This window comes from Plutella xylostella, chromosome 21 (genome assembly GCF_932276165.1).
Source record: "Plutella xylostella chromosome 21, ilPluXylo3.1, whole genome shotgun sequence".
Classification (NCBI taxonomy): domain Eukaryota; kingdom Metazoa; phylum Arthropoda; class Insecta; order Lepidoptera; family Plutellidae; genus Plutella; species Plutella xylostella.
The window spans coordinates 9617110-9639647 of NC_064001.1; the positions used below are offsets into that span (position 1 = coordinate 9617110).

The 22538-nt window shown below is 40.7% G+C and overlaps 1 protein-coding gene and 1 long non-coding RNA gene across 4 annotated transcripts; one reads left to right on the forward strand and one right to left on the reverse strand.

Moving 5' to 3' along the window:
• Positions 1 to 3455: 3455 nt before the first annotated feature.
• LOC105385605 (E3 ubiquitin-protein ligase RNF115) lies at positions 3456 to 22385 on the reverse strand. 3 transcript variants are annotated; one of them, XM_038115887.2, is made up of 8 exons: positions 22147 to 22385; positions 21428 to 21559; positions 20741 to 20802; positions 9161 to 9303; positions 8528 to 8689; positions 7775 to 7957; positions 5719 to 5841; positions 3456 to 4411 (listed from the first exon to the last, which is right to left on the reverse strand). In XM_038115887.2, the coding sequence occupies exons 1-8, from the start codon at positions 22228 to 22230 to the stop codon at positions 4155 to 4157; spliced, it is 1146 nt and encodes a 381-aa protein (XP_037971815.2). In that variant the 5' UTR covers positions 22231 to 22385; the 3' UTR covers positions 3456 to 4154. The 3 variants fall into 3 exon arrangements, with proteins under 3 accessions (XP_037971815.2, XP_037971818.2, XP_037971817.2); XM_038115890.2 differs by lacking the exon at positions 22147 to 22385 and adding an exon at positions 21834 to 21983; XM_038115889.2 differs by lacking the exon at positions 5719 to 5841 and having other exon boundaries at positions 22147 to 22384.
• Positions 14070 to 14961, forward strand: LOC125490161. Its single transcript, XR_007267513.1, has 4 exons — positions 14070 to 14176; positions 14253 to 14389; positions 14525 to 14672; positions 14825 to 14961. It is a non-coding gene; the product is annotated as an uncharacterized LOC125490161 (long non-coding RNA).
• Positions 22386 to 22538: the final 153 nt, after the last annotated feature.

Below are 22538 nucleotides of genomic sequence, written 5' to 3' on the forward strand. Positions count from 1 at the left end.
CTATGTGTATGTGTACTTTCATAAAACATATTTATTTCTTTTTGATCTCGTACAAGAGCGCCTTTGTTGAAAACTTACCGAAAGCTTTTAGTTTTTTTAGCTTATTTCTCATTGAAACTCCGATCAACGTCATATCTTTTATGGTGAGACGAGGAGGAGAACCTATGAATATTTGTTAACATTTTTTAACAATAAAATAACCATAGCTGTCTTAGAATTCCCTTGTCTCCCTACGGAAACAGCGTGTGAGAAAATTACGCTTCATTGTGTTCATATCTAACTGATTCGTCACCTGACGGCTACATCTAACAATCACAGCTGTCCGAGACTCCCGAAATCATCCACGTGGTCGCACCCACGCCACCTGGCCTCACCACACAAAGGAGACATCTGCTGAGACATCAAAAAGATACGTTTAAGAAATCCTGCGCAACAAAGCCTTTAAACACGCAAAGGATACGGGCGTCAGCTGCCGGCCAGCTTGCGCCATTAAAATAGGCTAATAACATCGATGCGAAAAAAAGTTAAAGAAATGTTAAGATGGCGGCAGGTGTCGTGACAGCTGCTCGCGCACCTTGGAATGATTGCGCGGGCGCAGACGTTTTGTTTGTTTCATCGCGGGTCAAAGACATAACATGTGCCGGCCGCCGCGGAGGCCTTGGAAAGTGATAGTGGCTAAGTTTAATTGCGAAATGTGGTGCAATAAGGACTAGGGGTGGGTTATTGCTATTGTAAACTGCCAGAGCTTCAATGTCGTTAATGATAGTTAAATTGAACCTCTTTTAATTAAGTATTTGCCTTTTGGCCTAGAAACACTAAATTTGACTTCAATAGCAATAAATGTACTGACGTAATAAATCCACAAATACCTATATTTACCTATCTAAATTTAGCAGATTTACGCGATCGAAATGTATTGTGTCCTTCTACGATGCAAATAAAACCGCATTCCATTTACAACTGTTATTAATAAAAAGAACAAAGTATCCGAGTGAGTGACCGGACACCCTCGCATCGAGTTATCTTTGACTCGATTTTAGAATCGATAGCGGGCGGACGCACGTGGTTCACATCTGCCGGCTAATTAGTGACCGTTGGTACCTGCGAAGGACGCACCTACCCGGCGGCGCTGCGCCCCTGGTCAACGGCTTAGTCATGCCGCTTGTTTAACGGAGTTTATTCATTCAATTAATTATTAAAATGTTTTAAGTAAATTAAAATTGTAATGATTACACAGTGGGCGATAGACGGCTGATGATGATGAGAATTGGAAATTATTTTCCCAATAGAAATTTGTAATGGTGACTGACCACCTTCTTTATATTTTTATCCCGGAATCCCCATGGGATCTATGTAGGAACCTACCTATTAGATGCCTTAAATACTCAATGGGAGAACTGTACCCGCGCTCTCCTTGAAAGACAGCATCGAAAATGAATTGGCAGCCACTAGCCATATCTAATACTGCCCTAGAACCTTTATGGTAGAGGAGTTTTTGGGTTTTGCCCGGGTGAGCCCGACCGATTTAAAGGTGGGTACTGAGTACTGACCAAGCAACGTTAGCATTCGTGCAGGCATAGAGTGCTTACATAGAGAGACTGGGTTCCCTGTATCTACCCGTACCGGTAACCTGCTGTTTATCTTTCTGCGAGTGCGATAGAACATTTCCCGGTTTTAAATCTATCAGTTCGCATACCTAATCAAGTTACTGGTACGGGTATATACAGGGAACTTAGTTCTTTATGTAAGCACCCTTACGCTGGTTTCCCCGTAACACTACGTATTACTGACTGCACGAATGCTCGCTGTGTAACACGTTACATTACGCCTCGAAACGTAACGTAACCGTTGATCAGTACCCACCTTAAGAACACAGACGGCTGAAAAAGAGAGGTGTTATAAGTCTTACGTGACTGTGTATTTGTGTATGTATATCAGTCTGTGGTAAGTAGCGTAGTTCCCGAACGGCTGAACCCATTTTCTTTTCTTTTTGGATCATAATAATTATGTAATGTTACCTTCCCCAAGTGTTCATAGCCATATTTTATCAAAATCGGCTTAGTCATTCAAAAGTTAAGCGAATTTTAGTGATGAATGTCGGGCTTTTTAACGTTGGTTAGATTATTCTATGACATGGTTACGGCTATGTGTACACAATCATATGTAGGATACTTATGGGCTTTGTACAAGACTGGAGGGTTATTCATAGATAATAACCTCGCTTGGCACCGACCGACGGGTTACAGATGTTGCAAGACCCGAAAGCAAAATCTGTACCTAAGTATATAAACGATCGGGGCAGTTGCTAAAGACGGCCGTGCATCGATCCGGGAACTTCGGCATGACTTTCAGTGACTATTACTTGTTACACTAACCATTGCGCCATCCGGTCGTCTCGATATTTACCTACGGTCACTTGAATTTTTAATCCTTATACAGGGTGGAATTTTAAGTGACAATCGCGAGGCCAAGCTTTTCTGTCTAAGGTATTTTCTTATTCATATTATAATGGTACCTACCAACTCTTTGAATATTATTTTTAAATGCCTAGTCCACTCAACCAAACTGAATGGGATAGACAGCTGTTGATGTTGCTTTATGAACACATTACACACCCGACTTTAGATTGAAAAGCCTGGTAGAGGTACTAGGTATCATAAAAAAATAAAACAAAAAGTATAGTTTTTTTAATAATTTATTTATAACATCACTTCTATTGTATTTAACACTTCAGTCAAGCGATACTAATCAGAGATATATTTTAAACACTTTCTATTTTCATTATATTTATATTCTGGATAATAAATTAACGAAAAAATAGAAGTTATGCGAACAGTATCGAAACCAAAGTCTTTCTTCAACCGAATTATAATTATTTACATTCACAACTAAACGGCTGCGTTTCTAATATTGTAAAAAAATAATGAGCAACATATTACTTTTTTACGCAATTTCTATATTTATTTACATTATTACTCTTTTAGATATTAGCAGAAGAGAAGATCGGTAAATAACATACCAGCAACAAATGCCTAAAATTATGATTAATATTTACAAAATTTACAAGGAATTAATTGTAGAAACTTGTATTCAGCCGTGCCGTCGCTCTACCAACTAGCTCCCTTCACTAAACATTAAATAATAAAACTCACACACAAACACATTTAAAATTTGCTGTTTAAATTTAAAAAATAAATGACATATTTTTATGCATTTGCCGTTAACTTAAGATAAAAATAACAAATTTACAATCGCCACACCTCACATACAACCAATGCGACTCCAAACAAACCTAAACCTTACCTTAGCTTCCTACAAGTAACTATCTGTTAGACTATTCACCATATTGGAACTATGCACGCGTTTTAATTATTTAAACTATAGGTCCAGTTAGCGTTTAACTCGGGACATTCCTGTGTGAATTACAATTAAAATAAGGTTTAAATTAAATTAGTTTAGCTATCCCATGTTTTCTCATATACCTATATTAAAAAGGCAGCGTGCACTTATAAGTGGAAATCACTCTGATTACGTATCGTATGTACTCAAGGAGCGTCCTCAGTTAAACGCTAGTCCTACAATACACAGCCACAATACGAGACAAGCTTGTACTTCCCGGCGCGGGCTTGAGCGGTGACTACAATAGTAATATTTAATTTAGTTTGTTTTTATTTTTGTCTTCGATACTGCGTACAAGAAACACACACTCCTTGTACATCACGCGAGACTCACAACTGTACATAGATTTTTTCCTAGGATTGAACTTCCAAACTATATTTTTCTTCTGTGGATATCAATCTTAGGGCTTGACACAGTACGGCGATACGACGCGACGTCGCATAGGCATAGCCGTCTCTCTCCCACTCACAAGTGTTCCATAGGTGAGAGTTGTCATCTCGCCATTACGTGCCCTTAGGGTGAGGCCCCATTGGCCCATTGCGTCGCGTCGTCCCAAAGAAACGGTTAAATTAAAGAATGTATGGCAGCAACGACGCAATGCACCAAAAAGGCTTCACTCTTACACACCAATCTGGCCTGCGATCCCAACCGCTTCGCCCACAAAGAGCTATTTCTAAAAACTCATCCGTTCACCGCTCAATCACGCGCCGAGAAGTACCAGGCTAGCAGACGACAGAAGGAGGTTGCATTAAACATTAGTCAAAGTCTATGTCCATATTGTAGGACTGCGTGCGGTCGTGTTCGCTGGACGAAGAGTTTCCATTGGTTGAGGATGAGGAGTTAGTGGTACGCGGAGCCCAGACACCGGCGGCGGTGACTGAGGATCCTGTGGACATGATGGATGAGGATGAGGAGCTGGAGTCGGCCGGGGAGTCCCAGGTTTGTTGCAGGCCGGACACGAGGCGGCGCGCGGACGCCGGCAGCCGTCTGAGGAGCACGCGGGGCACTGACCCTGGAATGGAGAGTTGGGTGGTTAGTGAGTGAACAAGTTTTATAGATTTGTTTGTTACATAGACTGTAATACCTAAGTAGGCTGACTATGAGTACGTTTTGGGTTAGTTTTTGGAATTGATATCTTGAACTTGAATTGTAGTTTCATTATATTATATGAGTAGGTGATGACATGTATGATCATTTGATGAAATTAGTTTCATAGATACTAAAATTTAACAATTACTTCTACCGTAAGCCGTAAGTAATCTAAATAATAAGTCATTTATCCAATCTTACTCCAATTAATTTAATTTTAACAAGTAACCTAACTACATAACATAAACGTCCAAACTATACCCGCAAGTCTGTACCGACAGCCTACCTTACTAAAGACACGATCCAAAGTATTAAAATTACGTTCACAATTTCCAATCTACCATGTATACTTCTTAGATTAATGTCCTGTTTAATCACAGCCCGACTGTAGTGACCAACTCTAAACCACTTGTACCCTGCGCTTCTTTCACTATACAGGGAGTTGTAAAAATGGGATAGTAAACCGAAAGCCCTTCACTCTGAACAACAACCGTAAATGAATAATAGAATAATAAATATTTAGGGACATCTCATACGGCTATCCGACCCAAACTAGACCGAGCCCGTATTATCGGTATCGGACAGCTGATACAGCTACACAGATACTGCAGCTGATATGCTACATAGATGGGCTATTCCCATACATACCCCCGAATTCATAGAGCCTTCTGTCATTGTCACTATAAAGGTTGCCTGTAAGAGATAAGGCCGCCTATTGTTCATTGTTTCTAGTTTATATGTATTCTTTGTATGTTTTAATATTTATTTGTGGAGACCAATAAATATATATTCTATTCTATAAAATTACAAAGTTCAAATTTACAAAATTACAGTTTACAAATTACTTTGATATACGTATTTTGACTGACACTATCTTTGGTGGTTGGGATAAAAACCATTTTCTTTCTCTAACTAAACATGTACAAGCCACTCACTGTCGCCAGCAGTGGTGTCCAACCCCCTCATTTTCACTATAAAATAGGTTTATAAATTACAATGATACACATACATATTTCGACTTTTTGTCTGACTCTAGCTGTCTCTAACTAAACATGTACTAGCCACTACAGGCCACTCACTGTCGCCAGCAGTGGTGTCCAACACCCTTTTGTCATTGTCACTATAAAATAGGTTTACAAATTCAAATTACATTGACATACGTAGGTATTTTGACTTTTTGCCCGACTCTATCTCTAACTAAACATCAACAAGCCACTACAGGCCACTCACTGTCGCCAGCGGTGGTGTCCACGGCGTCGGCGAGCCTCTGCATGACCGCGGACAGCTGGTCCACGCGCCGCAGCAGCGGGCTCAGCCCCAGCGACGCCGCGGACGACGAGCCACTAGCCGCCGCTAGGGAGCATGCAACCACAGGGCGGGTATTTATAAGGTAGTTTACCGAGTCACTACTAAGCCTTAGGGGTATTCTATTCTCTATTTTATTTTCTGTGGGGGTGTAAGTACCTATCTGCTCTCCCAAATAGAACCTTTGTGCACTAGGGATATGTGTGCGTCATAAGGTCTTAATGGCTACTCTATCCACGGTCCAACCAGCTTGCTGAAGGGTTGCTGGGATAGTTCTAAGCGAGCACAGGCGAGCGACGCTACTTATGGATTTGATTGGTAAAGTGTCAGTTGTAATAACCCCACTGGTGGAAACCGAGTGGGCGCGGCGCTAGGGGGTGAGGCGCGTGGGCTTTTATCGTTGTTATATTAGTTATTACTTAACTTAACTTTGAGTCCGATTCATTTGTTGGTCAAATCGATATCTAGGACTTAACTTATTTTGTATCTGATTAATGTAATGTGTGATTTTCTATGTGTATTGTGCATGCTTTGTCCTGCTTGTATCATTCAATTTTTTTTTATATTTTATTTTATATTTTTGTGTATATGCTTTTAAAAATTTGTACGTCTTACGACATAACATAGAGAAACACTGTAAAAAACTATGTAATCAATACACCTACCTATGTTATACAAATAAAGAATTTTGAATTTGAAATTTGAAAAAAGTTGTTTCATCACCGTTTTCATAACTCAAAGGTAGGTGAATGTATCAAGACATACATTCTGCCCTCTGTGATATTATTGTGTAACCTAGATACGTCATCTTAGAGCTCCTACGCACTGGCGACCATGGTCGCCGCGACCTGGCCGCGGCGGCCAGTGAATTCTGGACTTTATATGGCAATCGCTATAGCCCCTACGCACTTAGCGGCCAGCGGACATGTACTGGCGACCATAGACGCGGCGGCCTGGCCGCGTCTATGGTCGCCAGTGCGTAGGCAGCCTAACAGACTATATTATATTGAATATTTTGGTTTCTATGTTTGTTTAGTATACCAAGAGACCGTCTATGAGGAAATGGGCCAGACCAAGATGTCATCCCATCGGAATCTATACCAACTATGTGAGTATGTAATGAATGCATCATTAGATAGTCTCCTCCCCGTACCCCCAAAAATATATCAGTTGCATTTTGTGAGGAATGGAACAGATAATGTAATTTAATTAAAGACGAATACAATGGAATCTTAAGTTAGTGTAACTTTAAATGACGCACAAAACCAACCAATCCGCATTTTGTTCAAGGTGTTAATTTGTATGATAAATAAGCAAAATCAGGTTATGGGGTTAGTTACAAACAATGTTAGATCAGGAGCCTGATTCTCATGAGTAACTTTAACATATTCCAATTCAACAACCAATGAATTGAAACCATATTTTTAGAGAATAGCCCCCGGGCTAACGTCTCGTTATTTACCTGGGACTGGGGTGGGATTAAATCAATGTACAGTCGTTCGATAAACCGAGGTTACCTGAAAACACAGGCTCCTGTTATTCATGGCTTACTTTTTTCAATAGTATCCAACTTGCGGAAGGTTTTGAAGAGGCACAAGACTGTACAAAGGCTTTCAAGGACATTGCTGTAAGTTTTGTTTATAATTTACAACGTCTCATGTTTATCTGTCTTGTCTATGAAGATTAAGGTTAGGCGGAGTTCGAGTTATTCACCGTTCGCGTAGTAATGAATAAACGCGAATTAGTATGGCGCAGCAGAGTTGCCACCTAGCGGTACTCACACTGCACTACCCCCGCGTCATACAAAATTGTGTTAAATTTCACTGCCGGAACGCTTATAAAATCCCCATAAAGGCCCTCGAAAATGTTTGCTCATACAGTCCGAACAAAATAAGACCCATAAATCTCTCTAACCATAAAAATCACCCCTCAAACTTCCTCTCCATCGTTCAAAAAGTACCAGGACATCATATCAACTCACGTGGTTGCGTGTTGCCAGTCCCATTAGTCGCTTCAGCGGGGGCGGGCGCGGGCGCGGGCGCGGGGGGCTCCTCCGGCAGCAAGCTGCGCCTGCAGATGGGACACGTGGCGTGGAGTTGGAGCCACGGCTCGATGCAGCTCGTGTGGAATATGTGCTCGCAGTCCAGCTTGGAGATCTTCTCGCCTGGAAGGTAGTGGGATAGGGTTGGGTTGTAATTTTGTTGTATTCGATTGTTTGTTTACTGACCACAGCAGCCAATGATTGAGGTTTCAGAAATCCATGATTATTTTTTATTTTTAAAGGAACAAAATAATATTGGAAAATCTATAACAATGTTAGTTTATAACGTAAATTGTGGTTATTGAAATTGTTGTTTCTAGTCTCATGCATGCTGTGTTATTTTGTGCTACACCCAAAGCGGTAAAATTACATTGATACTTTTATTATTGTACCTAATATACATGTAATTTAAAGCAAATAAAACTGAACTGAACTCTAAGCTATCAGTAACCACTGTTTCTTTATATTATTATAATCAATCATCACACAACATAATTTTCTTTTTGGAACTTTGATATAATATAAATTTTTGGTATTCGTAAGCCAAAGGACAAAGAACATTACATAAAAAAGGCAACAAAAATGCTTACTGAATACCAGTCACAATTCTTTTCATATTTGGACCTCACCCATGCCATCTTTTACTTACGCCCAGGGCGAAAAATCACAATTATTCTCCACACACATCCATACCTTGTTGGAAGTTATCCCAGCATATCGAGCACGACGAGTCAGCGCCCACTTCATCCCCCGTGACCTGTTGCGTGGGGATGGCCGCGATGTGCTCGCGCGACAGCGGAGGAGGCCCAGCATTCTCTAGTTGCCCTAGTAGCTGGGTGACCACTGCGTCTAGACCTGGGGTAGGGGGGAATAGTTATTGCACGGGTTTTGGAGATGGGGGTGCTGGGGCGCTCTTTGAGAGGTATTATAATGTAGTTCTTTGGATGAGAACACTTTGAAGCTGCACAGGCATATCGCCAATGACTATTAAAAATTTTACTATACTATTAAGATTTAAAATTGTTTGCCTTTGTGATTTTCAGCCTTCGGAAATCTATAGTTAACTGCTTTACCCAAAATTATGTTGCTTTAAAAAGAGTGATTATGAAGTGGGACACCCTCCCGCCCGCTGGACCGACGACCTTAGGCAGGTAGCCGGTAGTGGCTGGATGAGGACGGCCGAGGACCGAGTGTTGTCGCGATCCTTGGTAGAGGTCTATGTCCAGCAGTGGATGATTATTGGTTGATGATGATGAAGTGAATATTCCATTCCACCGTAGAAATATAAAGCAGTAAATAAGCGTCAAATCGGTGATAAATACAAGCTACCTTCGCCCCCGAACACATAGTCCCCTGGTGCTCCCACCAGCACGAAGGGAGCCCCCGCGCCGCCCAGCGAGCCGCCCGGCGCGCCGCCGCCTATTGTCCACACTAGCTGCTCGAGCAAGCTCTCCGGTCGCGCTGTGCCCCTGGTAGTTTGAAAGACATAATATGATTAGTGGCTGTCCTAAGCTTTTGCATAAGGGTGGCAGAGTGTGGAATGCTGAGGACATGCTTGTGTCGGTAACAGGACGATAGAGGTCTACCTATGTCAAATAGTAGTATTGATTATAACGTCTCTATTATTTAAGCTCTATAGAAAATAATATATAGCATCACTCCGCCGCCTATTGTACACACTAGCTGCTCGAGTAAGCTCTCCGGTCGCGCTGTGCCCCTGGTAGTTTGAAAGAGATATGATTTTAGAGGCTGGATAAGGGTGGCAGAGTGTGGAGAGCACACAGGAAAGTAGCAACAGGAAGATAGAGGTCGATGTCAAATAGTAATATTTCATTCTTTTTTTTATGTGCAGCGAAATTCTACTCATATGTAAACAATAAAATGAAATTGAAATTGGGGTGCATGAAAGGAACCTCCTCGCGGTGCACCCTGGGCAATCGAAAGATTGGCTAATCCTTTCCCCACAGTGAAATGAATGCGAATCGGTTCAATTGTGAGCCACCTAAAAGGCACTTTTCAGCGCCACGTCAACGGCACTTATCAGCGCCACCCAAACGGTTCTTATCAGAACCAGCCCTCACAGTAATATCCATTAACATTGAGCGTTTCTCGAGCAATAAATCCGCTCTTTTATCGCAATTGTGCGATGAGACGCAGTGTGATATTCTCTGCGTCCAAGAAACACACCGTGACATCGGCCAACCCAGGCCCAATATTCAAGGAATGAACTTGACCGTTGAGCTCCCTCATGCCAAGCATGGAAGTGCAATATTCGCGAAACCCGACATCAAGAGCTCATCAGCGGCCTCCGTCTCCCAAGGATCTATCGAAACGCTAACCATTGACTTGGGCAACTGTACGGTAACGTCAGTCTACAAACCTCCCCACACACCGTTTCACTTCCACACAACGGACAATTTCGACAATAGCCCAACAAAAATTATTGTTGGAGACTTTAACAGCCATAGCATCAATTGGGGATACGCAGAAAACAACACAGATGGGGATGCGGTGGAAGAATGGGCAGAATCCAATGGCCTAGAACTCATCCACAGTGCCAAACTGCCCCCTTCCTTTAATAGCGGGCGTTGGAAACGTGGATACAACCCCGACCTGATTTTTAGCAGTGCAAACATCAGCACCCAGTGTTCCAAATCTGTTGGTAATCCCATCCCCAGAACTCAGCATCGGCCAATTATATGCAAAGTCATGGCAGTAGTTAGACCGAGAACAGTTCCATTTAGACGACGCTTTAACTTTACAAAGGCCAACTGGAGTGAATTCTCATCCCGTATTGACGAACAACTTTTAAGTCTACCACCCGTTCCTCAAAACTATGAGCAATTTCTTAATATCGTGCGCACAATATCTCGGAAAACCATCCCTCGAGGTTGCCGCAGCTCATACATTCCGGGACTACCAATCGATGCGGCTGATCTAATCTCCAGATATGAGTCACTTTACGCCCTGGACCCTTTCTCGGAAGAGACCATAATTGCCGGAGAGGAGCTCATGCTTAAGTTAAGTGACAGCCGTCAACAAAAATGGATGAACATGGTCTCTAACATCAACATGACCCATAATAGCAAGAAAGCGTGGTCGATGGTGCGTAAACTCACAGACGACCCACCTGCAGCTACACAACCAGGGCAAGTTACCGCAAACCAAGTCGCCCACCAGCTGATACTTAATGGCAAACCACCATGCAGACTTCCCAGACTACCCAAACAAGTAAACCAGGAAGAACCTTCCACCAACATCAGCAAGCCGTTTACGCTCAGTGAAATTATCTGTGTCATAAAATCACTTAAGACTGGTAAAGCTGCTGGAGTCGACGACATCATGGTGGAGCAAATAAAAGAGTTCGGCCCTGGGACTGTGTCCTGGTTACTTGCCCTTTGCAACAACTGCACTGATTCGGCAAGAATCCCTAAGCCATGGAGGAAAGCAAAAGTTGTAGCGCTCTTAAAGCCGGGTAAGCCTGCTTCTGAAACTAAGAGCTACCGACCAATATCTCTTCTGTGCCATACATATAAGCTGTTCGAAAGGCTCATCCTTAACCGTCTCACAAGCGAAATAGAGCCAAAACTTATACCTGAACAGGCTGGCTTTAGACCAGGAAAGTCCTGCACCAGTCAGACCTTAAATTTGACTCAATCCATTGAGGATGGTTTTGAAACTGGAAAGGTGACTGGTGTGGTGTTTGTCGACCTATCAGCCGCCTATGACACAGTCAATATAAAGAGACTACTGGTGAAGGTTGGTGCACTCACTAACGATAACAACTTCGTCAAACTTTTAAGTGAGATGCTCCACAACCGCCGTTTCCAAGTTTGCATTAACTCGGAAAAAAGTAGATGGCGCTCTCAGAGAAACGGATTGCCTCAGGGAAGTGTGTTGGCGCCAACTCTTTTTAACATATATACCAACGACCAGCCCCGCGATGCAGGAACAGCTCGATTCCTCTACGCTGACGACCTTGCACTGGCATCGCAGGCAGCTACGTTCGAAGAAGTGGAAGGCACGTTGACTGCAGCTTTGCGGAAGCTGGGTGACTACTACAGTCAAAACGCTTTGAGGCCAAACCCATCAAAAACTCAGTCATGTGCTTTCCACCTACGCAACCACCAGGCAAATCGAGAGCTGGACATAACATGGGAAGGGGTAAAAATCCAGCACTGCTCGTCACCAAAATACCTCGGAGTGACCCTGGATAGATCCCTCACGTACAAAACTCACTGCCAAATCACCAAGAAGAAAGTCAGGGGGCCTACTCGGTAACGCGAAAATCGAAATAACGTTCAACGTTCGGGCCATTTTCGCACTCTGTAGGGAGAGTTTTACGCACGAACGAACGAAACAACGAAGTTTCGATTTTCTATACAAAATGGTACTCTGAACTGCAATGTCAAACACGTAATATTGAGTTTGACAGCTCACACACTGTAGAGCAAATCACACATACAATATAGGTATGTGTGATTTACTTACTGGCATTCTCGTCACGACACGTGGAGGGTACTAGTTTCCCACTCAATCCCACGGGATCAGCCCGCCTGTCTATGCGTTTATCTTCCACTAGTCTATCTCTTCACCGTCTATCCTTTACATATATATCATCAGGAATACACTTTTGTTCAGACGAAACGTTAACCTGAAACAAATATAAATGTTTACCTAGGCCTAATGAATGACGCTCCCAAATACAATTTAAATAGTTATTTCGTTTATATTATAAAAAGTAAATTAGGTAGTTATTTGTTAAATGTGTTGTGTAACCTTTGTCTTACCTTTTTTAATTTTCAATATCTGCTATTGAAAAATAGATCTTGTGTGGTGCTAATTGTGTTCCTTTTTCACTCACACTGTATCTATTGTGTTTGTAAAACTATTTCACCGTAGTGTTCAGCCGACGGCACGGGCTGTTCTGAGCGCTGAAACAAGCGAGGCGACCGGTGTGACCGGTGTCGCTCGCCCGCTGAAACGCCGAAGGCACATTTACCCTCATTTAGTATTTTTATTAGTTTATTCTGCATTAGGACCATATTATTGTATACATGCTTGCTTTATATATTATGTGTATGTTTTTATGATTGCTATTATATTTTCCAGTATTGGTATTTAAGTATAAAATTTATGTATAACCGTATACCTATATACAATATATATAATTTTTTTTTATAAAAGTAGGTCAAATGACAGTCACTCTAGGACGCGACTGAAAACCAGTGCCGCGTCAGGTGGGTGGATGCCACCTCATCTGTAGCGGTGTAAGCTGAGGCGCGGGCCTTTTCGGTGCTGGACAACTCACACCATTATAATTATATATTATTATTATTTTTATTTTTTTTATTATTCTTCATGTTCTTTTGTTTGTTTGTTTCACTTTTAATTTTAATTTCGTTTTTTTGTTTTATTTTTTGTGTACTTACTTATGTTATTATTATTTTTTGGTGTGTGGTGCTAGACACCGAATAAATACTTTTTATCTTTTATCTATCTTTATCTCATTTACTGTCAGTTTTACTTCAAATTTCACGTCTACACAAGAGGTAACGTTGAGATATTCGTTTTGCTGTAATTGCTGAAAATAACATAAAGAATGGCTAGGTATTTGCTGATGCAAGAAATTCTTCGGGACGAGAGAAGGAAAAGGCGAGAGGCCCTAAGAAGAAACTTCCGCTTGCACACAATTCCCGACTCTGAATTCGTAAATAACTACCGTCTGAGTTCCAAACGCTGTGTGAAGAGATTGTCCCGTTTCTTCCTCCAAGGATACGACACCGGGGTATTGATCCCATAATGAAGGTAAAACTCAACAAGTATCTTATTTTCATATTACCTTTAACCATAAAAATCAGACGATAAATAACGTAAATATTAGACAATGATAAAACATAACTGACTAACATAATTTCCGGATTTATTTCAGATTTTGGTAGTATATTAAACTTCTATGCAAGGGGTAGTTATCAAGGTGCCGTAGGCCTCAACAGCGATGTACCCATGGCACAGCAAACTGTCTAGGTGCATCCATGAGGTCACGGATGCCTTGAATAGATCTGAGATTTTGAGGAAGTACATTCGCTTCCCACAAAATAGGGAAGAAAGGAATGTCATCAAACAAAAGTAAGACAAAAATTTATTTACAGTTACTTAGACCTACAATTATTGCAAAAAACAATCTATTTAATAGATTTATATTTCAGGTTTTCCGATAGATATGGGATACTGGGGGTATGTGGCTGCATAAACTGCACCCACATTAAAATAATAAGGCCCGCTGAGCATGAAGAGCGGTGCTTTAATAGGAAACATTGGCATTCCATTAACTGCCAAGTGGTACGTATTTTAATTCAAAAAATTCATGACCATTACCCAAGTGATGACTCTCTAAAGAATACATTTTCTTTTTTAGATTTGTGACTCTGATTGCCTTATATTGAGTATTGATGCATCATACACATCATCATACATTGGGCATATGGGCCCAACATGAGATAAAAGCTCACATGGAAGAACTCTCAATACAGGGAGAGACTACATACCTACTGGGTAAATGTTTCAAATATAAATTTATCCATTCTCAACCTAAACTATCTCAAAGCCCAAAGCGAGGTGATGGGTGTATTATGTATGTTGGTAACCCAAAATAATAATGTATTAATAATTTCATAACATGTTCTACAGGTGACTCAGGGTATCCTCTCCAGTCATTCATGATGACTCCAGTGGACCATGCAGGAGACGACTCACCTGAAGGGCGCTACAATATAATTCAGAAACGTGCCCATTCCACTGTAGAGCACACATTTGGAATACTAAAAGGGAGATGGAGGTAGTACCTATTAAGCATACTTAATCCAATTGCATTTATTCATAAATATGAAACATTAAAGCTTCAATCTTGATTTAAAACTTACCTACACAACATGTCTCATTATTATAATACTTACCAATTAAAAGAGTTTAAATAAAGTTTTTTTTCAGATGCTTATTAGCCGCCAGAGAATTAAATTAAACTCCTGAGACCGCTGGCAAAATTGCAATTGCATGCAGTGTATTGCACAACATGTGCATACATGCTCGGCTCGACCATCCTGAATTAGCAGAGGACCTCGCAGCTGAGAACGCCCTGCTCATTCCCCAGCAAGCTGCAATTCCACAAGGACGGGCATTGGAGGAAGGAAGAAGAGTACGCAGAGTACTAATACTGTACGCTGAGTACTGTCTCGGTTCTTCCAGTTTTGAGTAAAATATTTGAGAGGATCATACTCAGTCAGATGCTTTTGCATTTCAATGAAGCTCGACTGTTTCATAGCCAGCAGTATGGTTTTACAAAAGGCAAATCAACAACCGATGCCGGTACTGCGTTAATTAAGCACATATTTGACGCCTGGGAAGACCATCACGATGCTATTGGAGTCTTCTGTGATCTGTCGAAGGCGTTTGATTGTGTGGACCATCAGACTTTAATTTCGAAACTGAGATACTATGGAATAGGAGGAAAGGCTTTAGATTTGATAGCTTCATATTTAGACAAGAGGCAACAAAGGGTCGATATTAATAATACTAAATCACAGGGGGCTCATGTAAAGATAGGCGTCCCTCAAGGATCTATTCTAGGACCATTTTTATTCCTCATTTATATTAATGACTTGCCTTTTATGGTTGAAAAATTGACTAATATAGTTTTATTTGCTGACGATACTTCTTTGCTTTTTAAAGTTAAAAGAAGTGAAAATATTTTTTATGAAATTAATTCTATTCTATCTGACATACACGATTGGTTTACCGTAAATAATCTTTTATTGAATTCTAAGAAAACGAAATGTATTAAATTTACACTGCCGAATGTTAGACAATGCGATACTAACATTATTCTAGATGGGAATAAATTGGACCTAGTTAATGATACTGTCTTTCTTGGTATGACTATAGATTCAAAGTTACAATGGGGACCTCACATTGCCAAATTGGCTGGAAGGTTGAGCTCGGCAGCTTTTGCTGTACGGAAAATTAGACAACTGACCGACGTTGAAACCGCCAGATTAGTTTACTTTAGTTATTTCCACAGCTTATTGTCGTATGGCATTTTGCTTTGGGGTAGAGCCGCTGATATTGAGACTATATTTGTATTACAGAAAAGAGCCATCCGCTCTATATACAAACTTGGTTCCAGGGATTCATTGAGAGAACTATTTAAAGAAATTAACATCCTTACAGTTCCATGTCAGTTCATTTTTTCCAATTTAATGTATGTACGAAAGAATATTTCAACTTTTGATACAATTGGCAGTAATCATGACATTAATACTAGGAACAAGCATAAGCTGGCTTTTCCAGCGATGCGTCTGGCGAAAGTTAATAAATCGTTTTTAGGGTACTGTATTAGATTTTATAATAAGCTTCCAGCAGAAGTTGCTCAAATGCCAGAGAATAAGTTTAAGTGTTACATTAAAGAGAAACTCAGTAAAAAAGCTTATTATAGAATTGATGATTACTTAGAGGACGTTAATGCATGGCTGTGATAAGTAGTTAGCTCTGCTCATATTATTATAATAATAATAATTAAGCTTAATATGTATTGTATACCAACTAGTTTTAAGTCTTTTTTTGAAAAGATGGCTCAGGAGTTTCTTGCCTCCGTTCTTCTCCTTAGACAGAAAGAGCCCCCCCTTATCCGAACGGAGAGTAATTTGTAAAAATTGACGTTCATCAGAAAATTTTATATTTGTACGATGAATAAAAAATTTTGACTTTGACTTTGACTTTGACTTAATACATTTATTAGAGGCATAATATGCCCCCAGCTTTGTATGGATATACTTATATAAGACAAAACAATCCTTATTGTGAGGTTATAGAAGAGATTACTTTTAGTAATACGGCCGCTGATTGTACTATTTCTTTTCTATGTTTGTGAAACTGTTTCTGTTTGTGTGCAATAAAGAGTATTTTATCTTTACCTACCTATATTTTTTTAATTTTCATTGTTTCTGGTATGAATGTGTTTCTATTATATCAATAAAAATATGGTTTTACCGATCCTAAGATACTTACTTTGTGTGGATACATCTATTCATGCTAACACACTTATTTATAAAGAATAAAACAATTTTTCTAAATGAGAGATTTATATTTTTTGGTTTCAGTCAAATATTGCTACTTATTGCTTAAACACTGATAAAACGCACTGTTTTCGCGCAGCCCCCCAAAGCATTCAGCTTTTGGCCGATTTCCTGCCACAGGCGATTGCTTCGCACTCTCCCATCTACGCTCCTCATACGACCGCGCGCGAGGTCTTGGTGCTCAAATAAGAACTCCAAGAGCTCTTGAGTCGTTGGATCTCTTCTGCGCCCGTTAGGGCGCAGGCTTCGGGTCTTGAGGAGTCCCTCTTTACCCGGGCTTCTGCTCCAGGGCCTACTAGCTCCTGGGTCCGTGGGGCCGCCTTTTCAGTCAGGCGGCGTCTGGTTGGTGTTCAACGTCTCAGTGAGCCGCCGCATCGACTGGTTGCCGACGACAGCAGCTCACGAGGGAAAAGAGCTCTTGAATCTGCTCCGTGCTGCAGTTCCCAGACCCAGCCATGGTAGAAAGAAATTAACTTTGGCGCGTTCAACTTCAACTTAACTTTATTTTGTGTTTGATTTTTTTATGAGCCTCTTTGACAGAAAGTCACAGACTACCATAGTGAAAAAAGTAGAGTAAAAATATTTTGATTTTATCAAAAATTTGTAATTTAAACGTCTCTGCGTGAAAAATCATTTAAATAAATCAGTTTAATGTACATAAAAACAAACAGCGCATTTTAATTTTACGTAAAAATGATAATATGCAATGTTTTAATAAAACCGGTAATTTACCGATAAGCCACTTGAAAGCCCAACCAATACATTCATTCATTACACTATTTCGTTCATTCACGTTGTACCTCTATGATTTGTCTATGATTTTCGAAGAACGTAGCGCGGCCGAAGTTGGTACAGAGTACCGATATGCCGTCATTAACGTACGGTTTTCGATTTTCGTGTTTAACGACGGAACGTGTTAGAGAGTAGCCCTCCAGCTCCCGAAACAACCTTCTGCGACGGCTTACGTCTACCAGCTGGGGCGCCTCTCTCAAGTTCTACGAACAAGTAGCTTAGCACTCTGCTTCTCAGCTGCCGAATATGCCTGCCCCATATGGGCAAGGTCCGCGCATGCTAGAGAAGTAGATGTTGCTCTTAACGACACAGTTCGTATAGTTACGGGATGCCTCAAACCGACACCGCTCCACAAACTCTACTCTCTGGCTGGGATAGCACCCCCTAGCATACGGCGTAAAGTGGCATGTTCTGTTGAGAAAGCCAAACAAGAATGCGACTCCAGACATCCACTTTACTCACATACTGCCGCACCTTCCCGCCTTAAGAGCCGCAAAGCGTTTCTAAATAGTGAGGTGTCCTTAACGGATGAAAACCCACAAAACGCAAGGCTAAGGCTCTGGGAGGAAAAGCAGCCCCAGGATCCTTTCCTACCTCTTGAGGAAAAACTTGCTCCCGGTAACAGTCTTCCCTGGCACATCTGGAAGACTCTAAATCGGTTGCGAGCAGAGGTAGGCTGCTGCAAGGACAATCTCTGTAAGTGGGGCTATACCGTTGGTACCAACCTATGCGACTGTGGTACCGCCCCCCAGACTATGGAGCGGGTTCCGCTCATCTCGCATAATCTTTATTGACCAAAACTCATTTCGCATAACTCGTATGGTCTAAACTTTTTTGACCGAACCATCACTTTGCCAAGACTTATGTGGCATAAGGCTCGTTTCGTCTAAAACTCTTTAGGCACAATCTTTAAACACCTAAGTTTCGTTTGCTCAAATTTATGTTCGTCTATACCTATGTATAATCTTGTTTCTCCTAATGCTATCTTAATAAATAATATATTAAGTATGTAGTAAATGTACAAATTGTGGTATTTTTCTCCTACATCCCGAAAATCACGATATTGTATGATCAAAAAATCGAAAGTTAACGACCAATATAATTATTACAAACCCCATGAGATCGAAACCTAAAAATAGGTGCGACGACGAGCAAAGCGAGGAGGAGCGTGTTAGGTGCACATGTTCATCAAAACCAAAGCGGAGCGCAGCGAAGCGGAGCGGAGCGTTTTCCAAACAGCGGAAACAATACAAGACACCAGTTTGCGCTATGTAGGGAGACGCTCCGTAAAAGTTAAAGCCAAACGAATATTATTACTTTATATAAACCTATGCCATAGCATTATTAGGCTATTCAAGATTTGGCCACACCATTATTAGGCTAAACAATGTTATGCGAAATAACTTTTTACTAAACGAGATTTATGCCATACGATTTTCGGCGTAACGAGACTTTGACCAAACGTTACTATGCAATACGAGATTAGGCAAATAAATCTTATGCCAAAAAAGGTAGAACCCTATGGAGCATTTACTCTCCTGTCCCCTTCCACCTGCACACGGGAAGACTTACTCCAGGCCAACCAGAATGCTATCAAAGTTGCTTCTTTTTGGTCTGGACAAATATAAAAAATCGCATTTCACTGACACGAAAGAAGAAGAAGAAGAATAAAATGAAAAAGTATACTCGACTTACCACGACTTCGAACACTCCCCGTTTGGAAAAGGGCTGCCGACCGTGCATTGCACTTAACAATACATAAATACCTAGCGTACTTTCCTTATAGCTTCTTTGCACATTATAATGTATTACGGAATTCAGTTAAGAAGTTATAATACTACAACAGGCAAGCGAAGCCTGCAACAACCTCCAGCCCAGGCCCACTGGACTGATGACCTTAGACAGCTAGTGGCTTGGTTGGCTGAGTGAGGTAGGCTAAGGATTTAGTGTTGTGGTTGTCCTAGGTCCTAGACCCTAGCCCAACGGTCGGCAACAGGCGGACCGCGGTCCGTTTGCGGACCGCGAAAGGTTGAACCTCGGACCGCCAAATATTGTAATGTAGGCATGTCAAGTATTAATAAATACGTAATATTTTGAACCAATGTAACGTAGCACCTACCTAATCTAATTTATCTGTTTTACAACATCGATATCGATCAAAAACATGGCGCTGCCGCGCCGCCCGCGCCGTCGAGTCGCCACGCGCGCTCTGTTCATAGGTACTTATAGCTTCTCTGATGACCATAATAATTATAATAAGAAGAACTCTGAAGAAGACATTGCAGTGTTTACAAAATTTTTGGCCGATCTTAGCAACGAATACGCCACAAGGTTCCAAGACTTTGCAGAGAGGGGCAAGCTATCTCTGTTTCTGAAGTCACCCTTTAAAGTTGATGCAGCCGCCGAATGGACAGATGTGGCTGCCAAGCAAAAGTCCTTGCTGTCAAGTTATTTCCAAAGGCGTCACATGAAATGGAAATAATCAAACTGCAAACATTGTTTTCAAAATTTTCTGAATTTTTCGAAAAAACAAATATCCTTTGAGATTAACAGATGCTCACTTAGAAGGCACTCTTCGAATTAGCTGTTCTTCACGAGAACCAAACTAATAACAACCTGGCTCAAGACCGCCAATGCAATTTTTCTCACTAATTCTAGTAATAAATAGCTGTACTTACTTAATTATTATGAGTTGTTTTTTTTTCTGGACCTTTTAAAAATTTTCGACCAATATCCGGACTCTACCTAAAACTACTTGCCGACCCCTGCCCTAGCCTGTGTACAACAGTAGACGAATTAGGGCTGATGATGATTAATACCAGTTTCCGACCCAATTTGTCAATGTGAGTTTTCAAATTGTAAAAGCAAATCCCATGAAACTAATCCTCAGCAGGTTAGTAGGTAAACAGAGAAATATATATATTTCTCAGTGTATGTGTTTTAGTTAGTGTGGTCCATTGGAACCCCACATGCCAGCACTCACCGGAGGCGGCCTCCGCCGGACATCAGGAACGCCAGGTCATTCAGCATAGGGTGACCGGAGTGCTGAAACAGAAACATTATTTATTTAAAAGCTTATTTATTTCACCATAGAATAGAAACATAATGATGTTGAGCACTGCCACTGAACTATATGAAATTCCAGCAATCAGTTCTTGGCTTGGTGACTACAAACTAAATTGCATAAAAAAAACCCTGTTTTCCCGTAAAAGAAAAACAAACATCCATCCATACTAAAAAACTTTCACAAAATTAGAAAAAAATTGTAAACTTTGACTACATTTTAGTTGGAGTTTGTTTTCTTTCTGTGAATAAAATTCTGCAGTTTTATCATACTACAAAACCAATACAAATAGGTAGGTTCGGTATTTACTTATGATTTCATGCCAATAGGAAAAACATTTCATAAAATTAACCACTTGCCCCTGATAAGAAAATGTACCTACTCATTGAATTATATTTTCATTGGCTTCATTTATTTGTTTACTTCTACTATTTATTTAGAGATCAATAAAGTCTATTTATTTGGTACATTTTACTTTTCTAGTAGTTCGTCATTATGTTTTTTTGTCAATAGGCAGTGCGCTATTTAATTAACCCATTATAATGGCAAAAATGCCTAATGCACTAAGGCTTCATAAACCACCAGTTACAGCTCAATATCACACACCTGGTGCATTTCATCAGAGTCATCGAGGTTGCTCATGTCTGCATCGCTAACATCGTCCGCGAGGAGGGATCCATCCGCATCACCTTCCAGTTGCTCAATGAATCCGCTGGCACAGTACGGACATACATAGTCCTGAAATTGAGAAGAAAAGCCTTGAATGATTGTACATACTGTTTAAACATGCATTTGTTACATAGGAGTTATAGTTTTGTGGTCAGTAGTTTTGTAATAAGTTACATTTATTCAGAAACCTAAAACTGCATACCTATCATAGATCCATGATTCAGCTTATTTAAATGTAGGCTAATCTGGAGGAATGTGCATGATGAAAGTGTGTGGCAATAACTGTCTTCACTGCAATGTTTACAATACATCCTCGGGCTACGTCGTAAATAGTGAGGCTAACCTATGTACGGAAGTACACATCCCATCGCAAGTGATGTAATTACGACCAATTGCCAATATCCCACCTCACACGGGCCACCAACAACGGAGCCGCGATAAAGAAGCTAGTAAATAACATAAAGATAAAGTGATAAGCTCCAAAAGCATCAGACAATCCCATACAACGAATTCAAATTAGTCATCGGAAATCATCAAAACAACACCGTGGCGGCCGCGGAGTAAACGTGACCTTGGGCGTCCTAGTACTACCGTGTTACTTGTCACGACGTAATCATCATAATAACACTAAAATAGGCTTATTTATTGATTTTTACCTGCAAAATATCCTCAAATTCAATGTTACACCTGTGGCAGAAAAACCGTGCCGCGGGTCTGCGGTCCACCATAGCATCCGCCATAATATGGGCTTATTTATACACAGAAAATATCGAAGGTTAAAATTAAATGGCTTGAGGAATTTATTAACTTTCAAACAACGAACAAAAATTTATCAATCGCCATTTTTTAGACATGCATTCGAACTTTTTTCAAAAAGAATGAATGAAATGAAACGAGAATGACAGCTCGACGAATGAACAATGAATGAATGACCGAAACCGCACAGATTAACTTTACCGATGACTCAGTATAATAACTCGCACTTCATAAAATAAGATGTGCAACGTAAAAAAACAGCGATGGTTCACATCACAGTATGTAGTTCTCA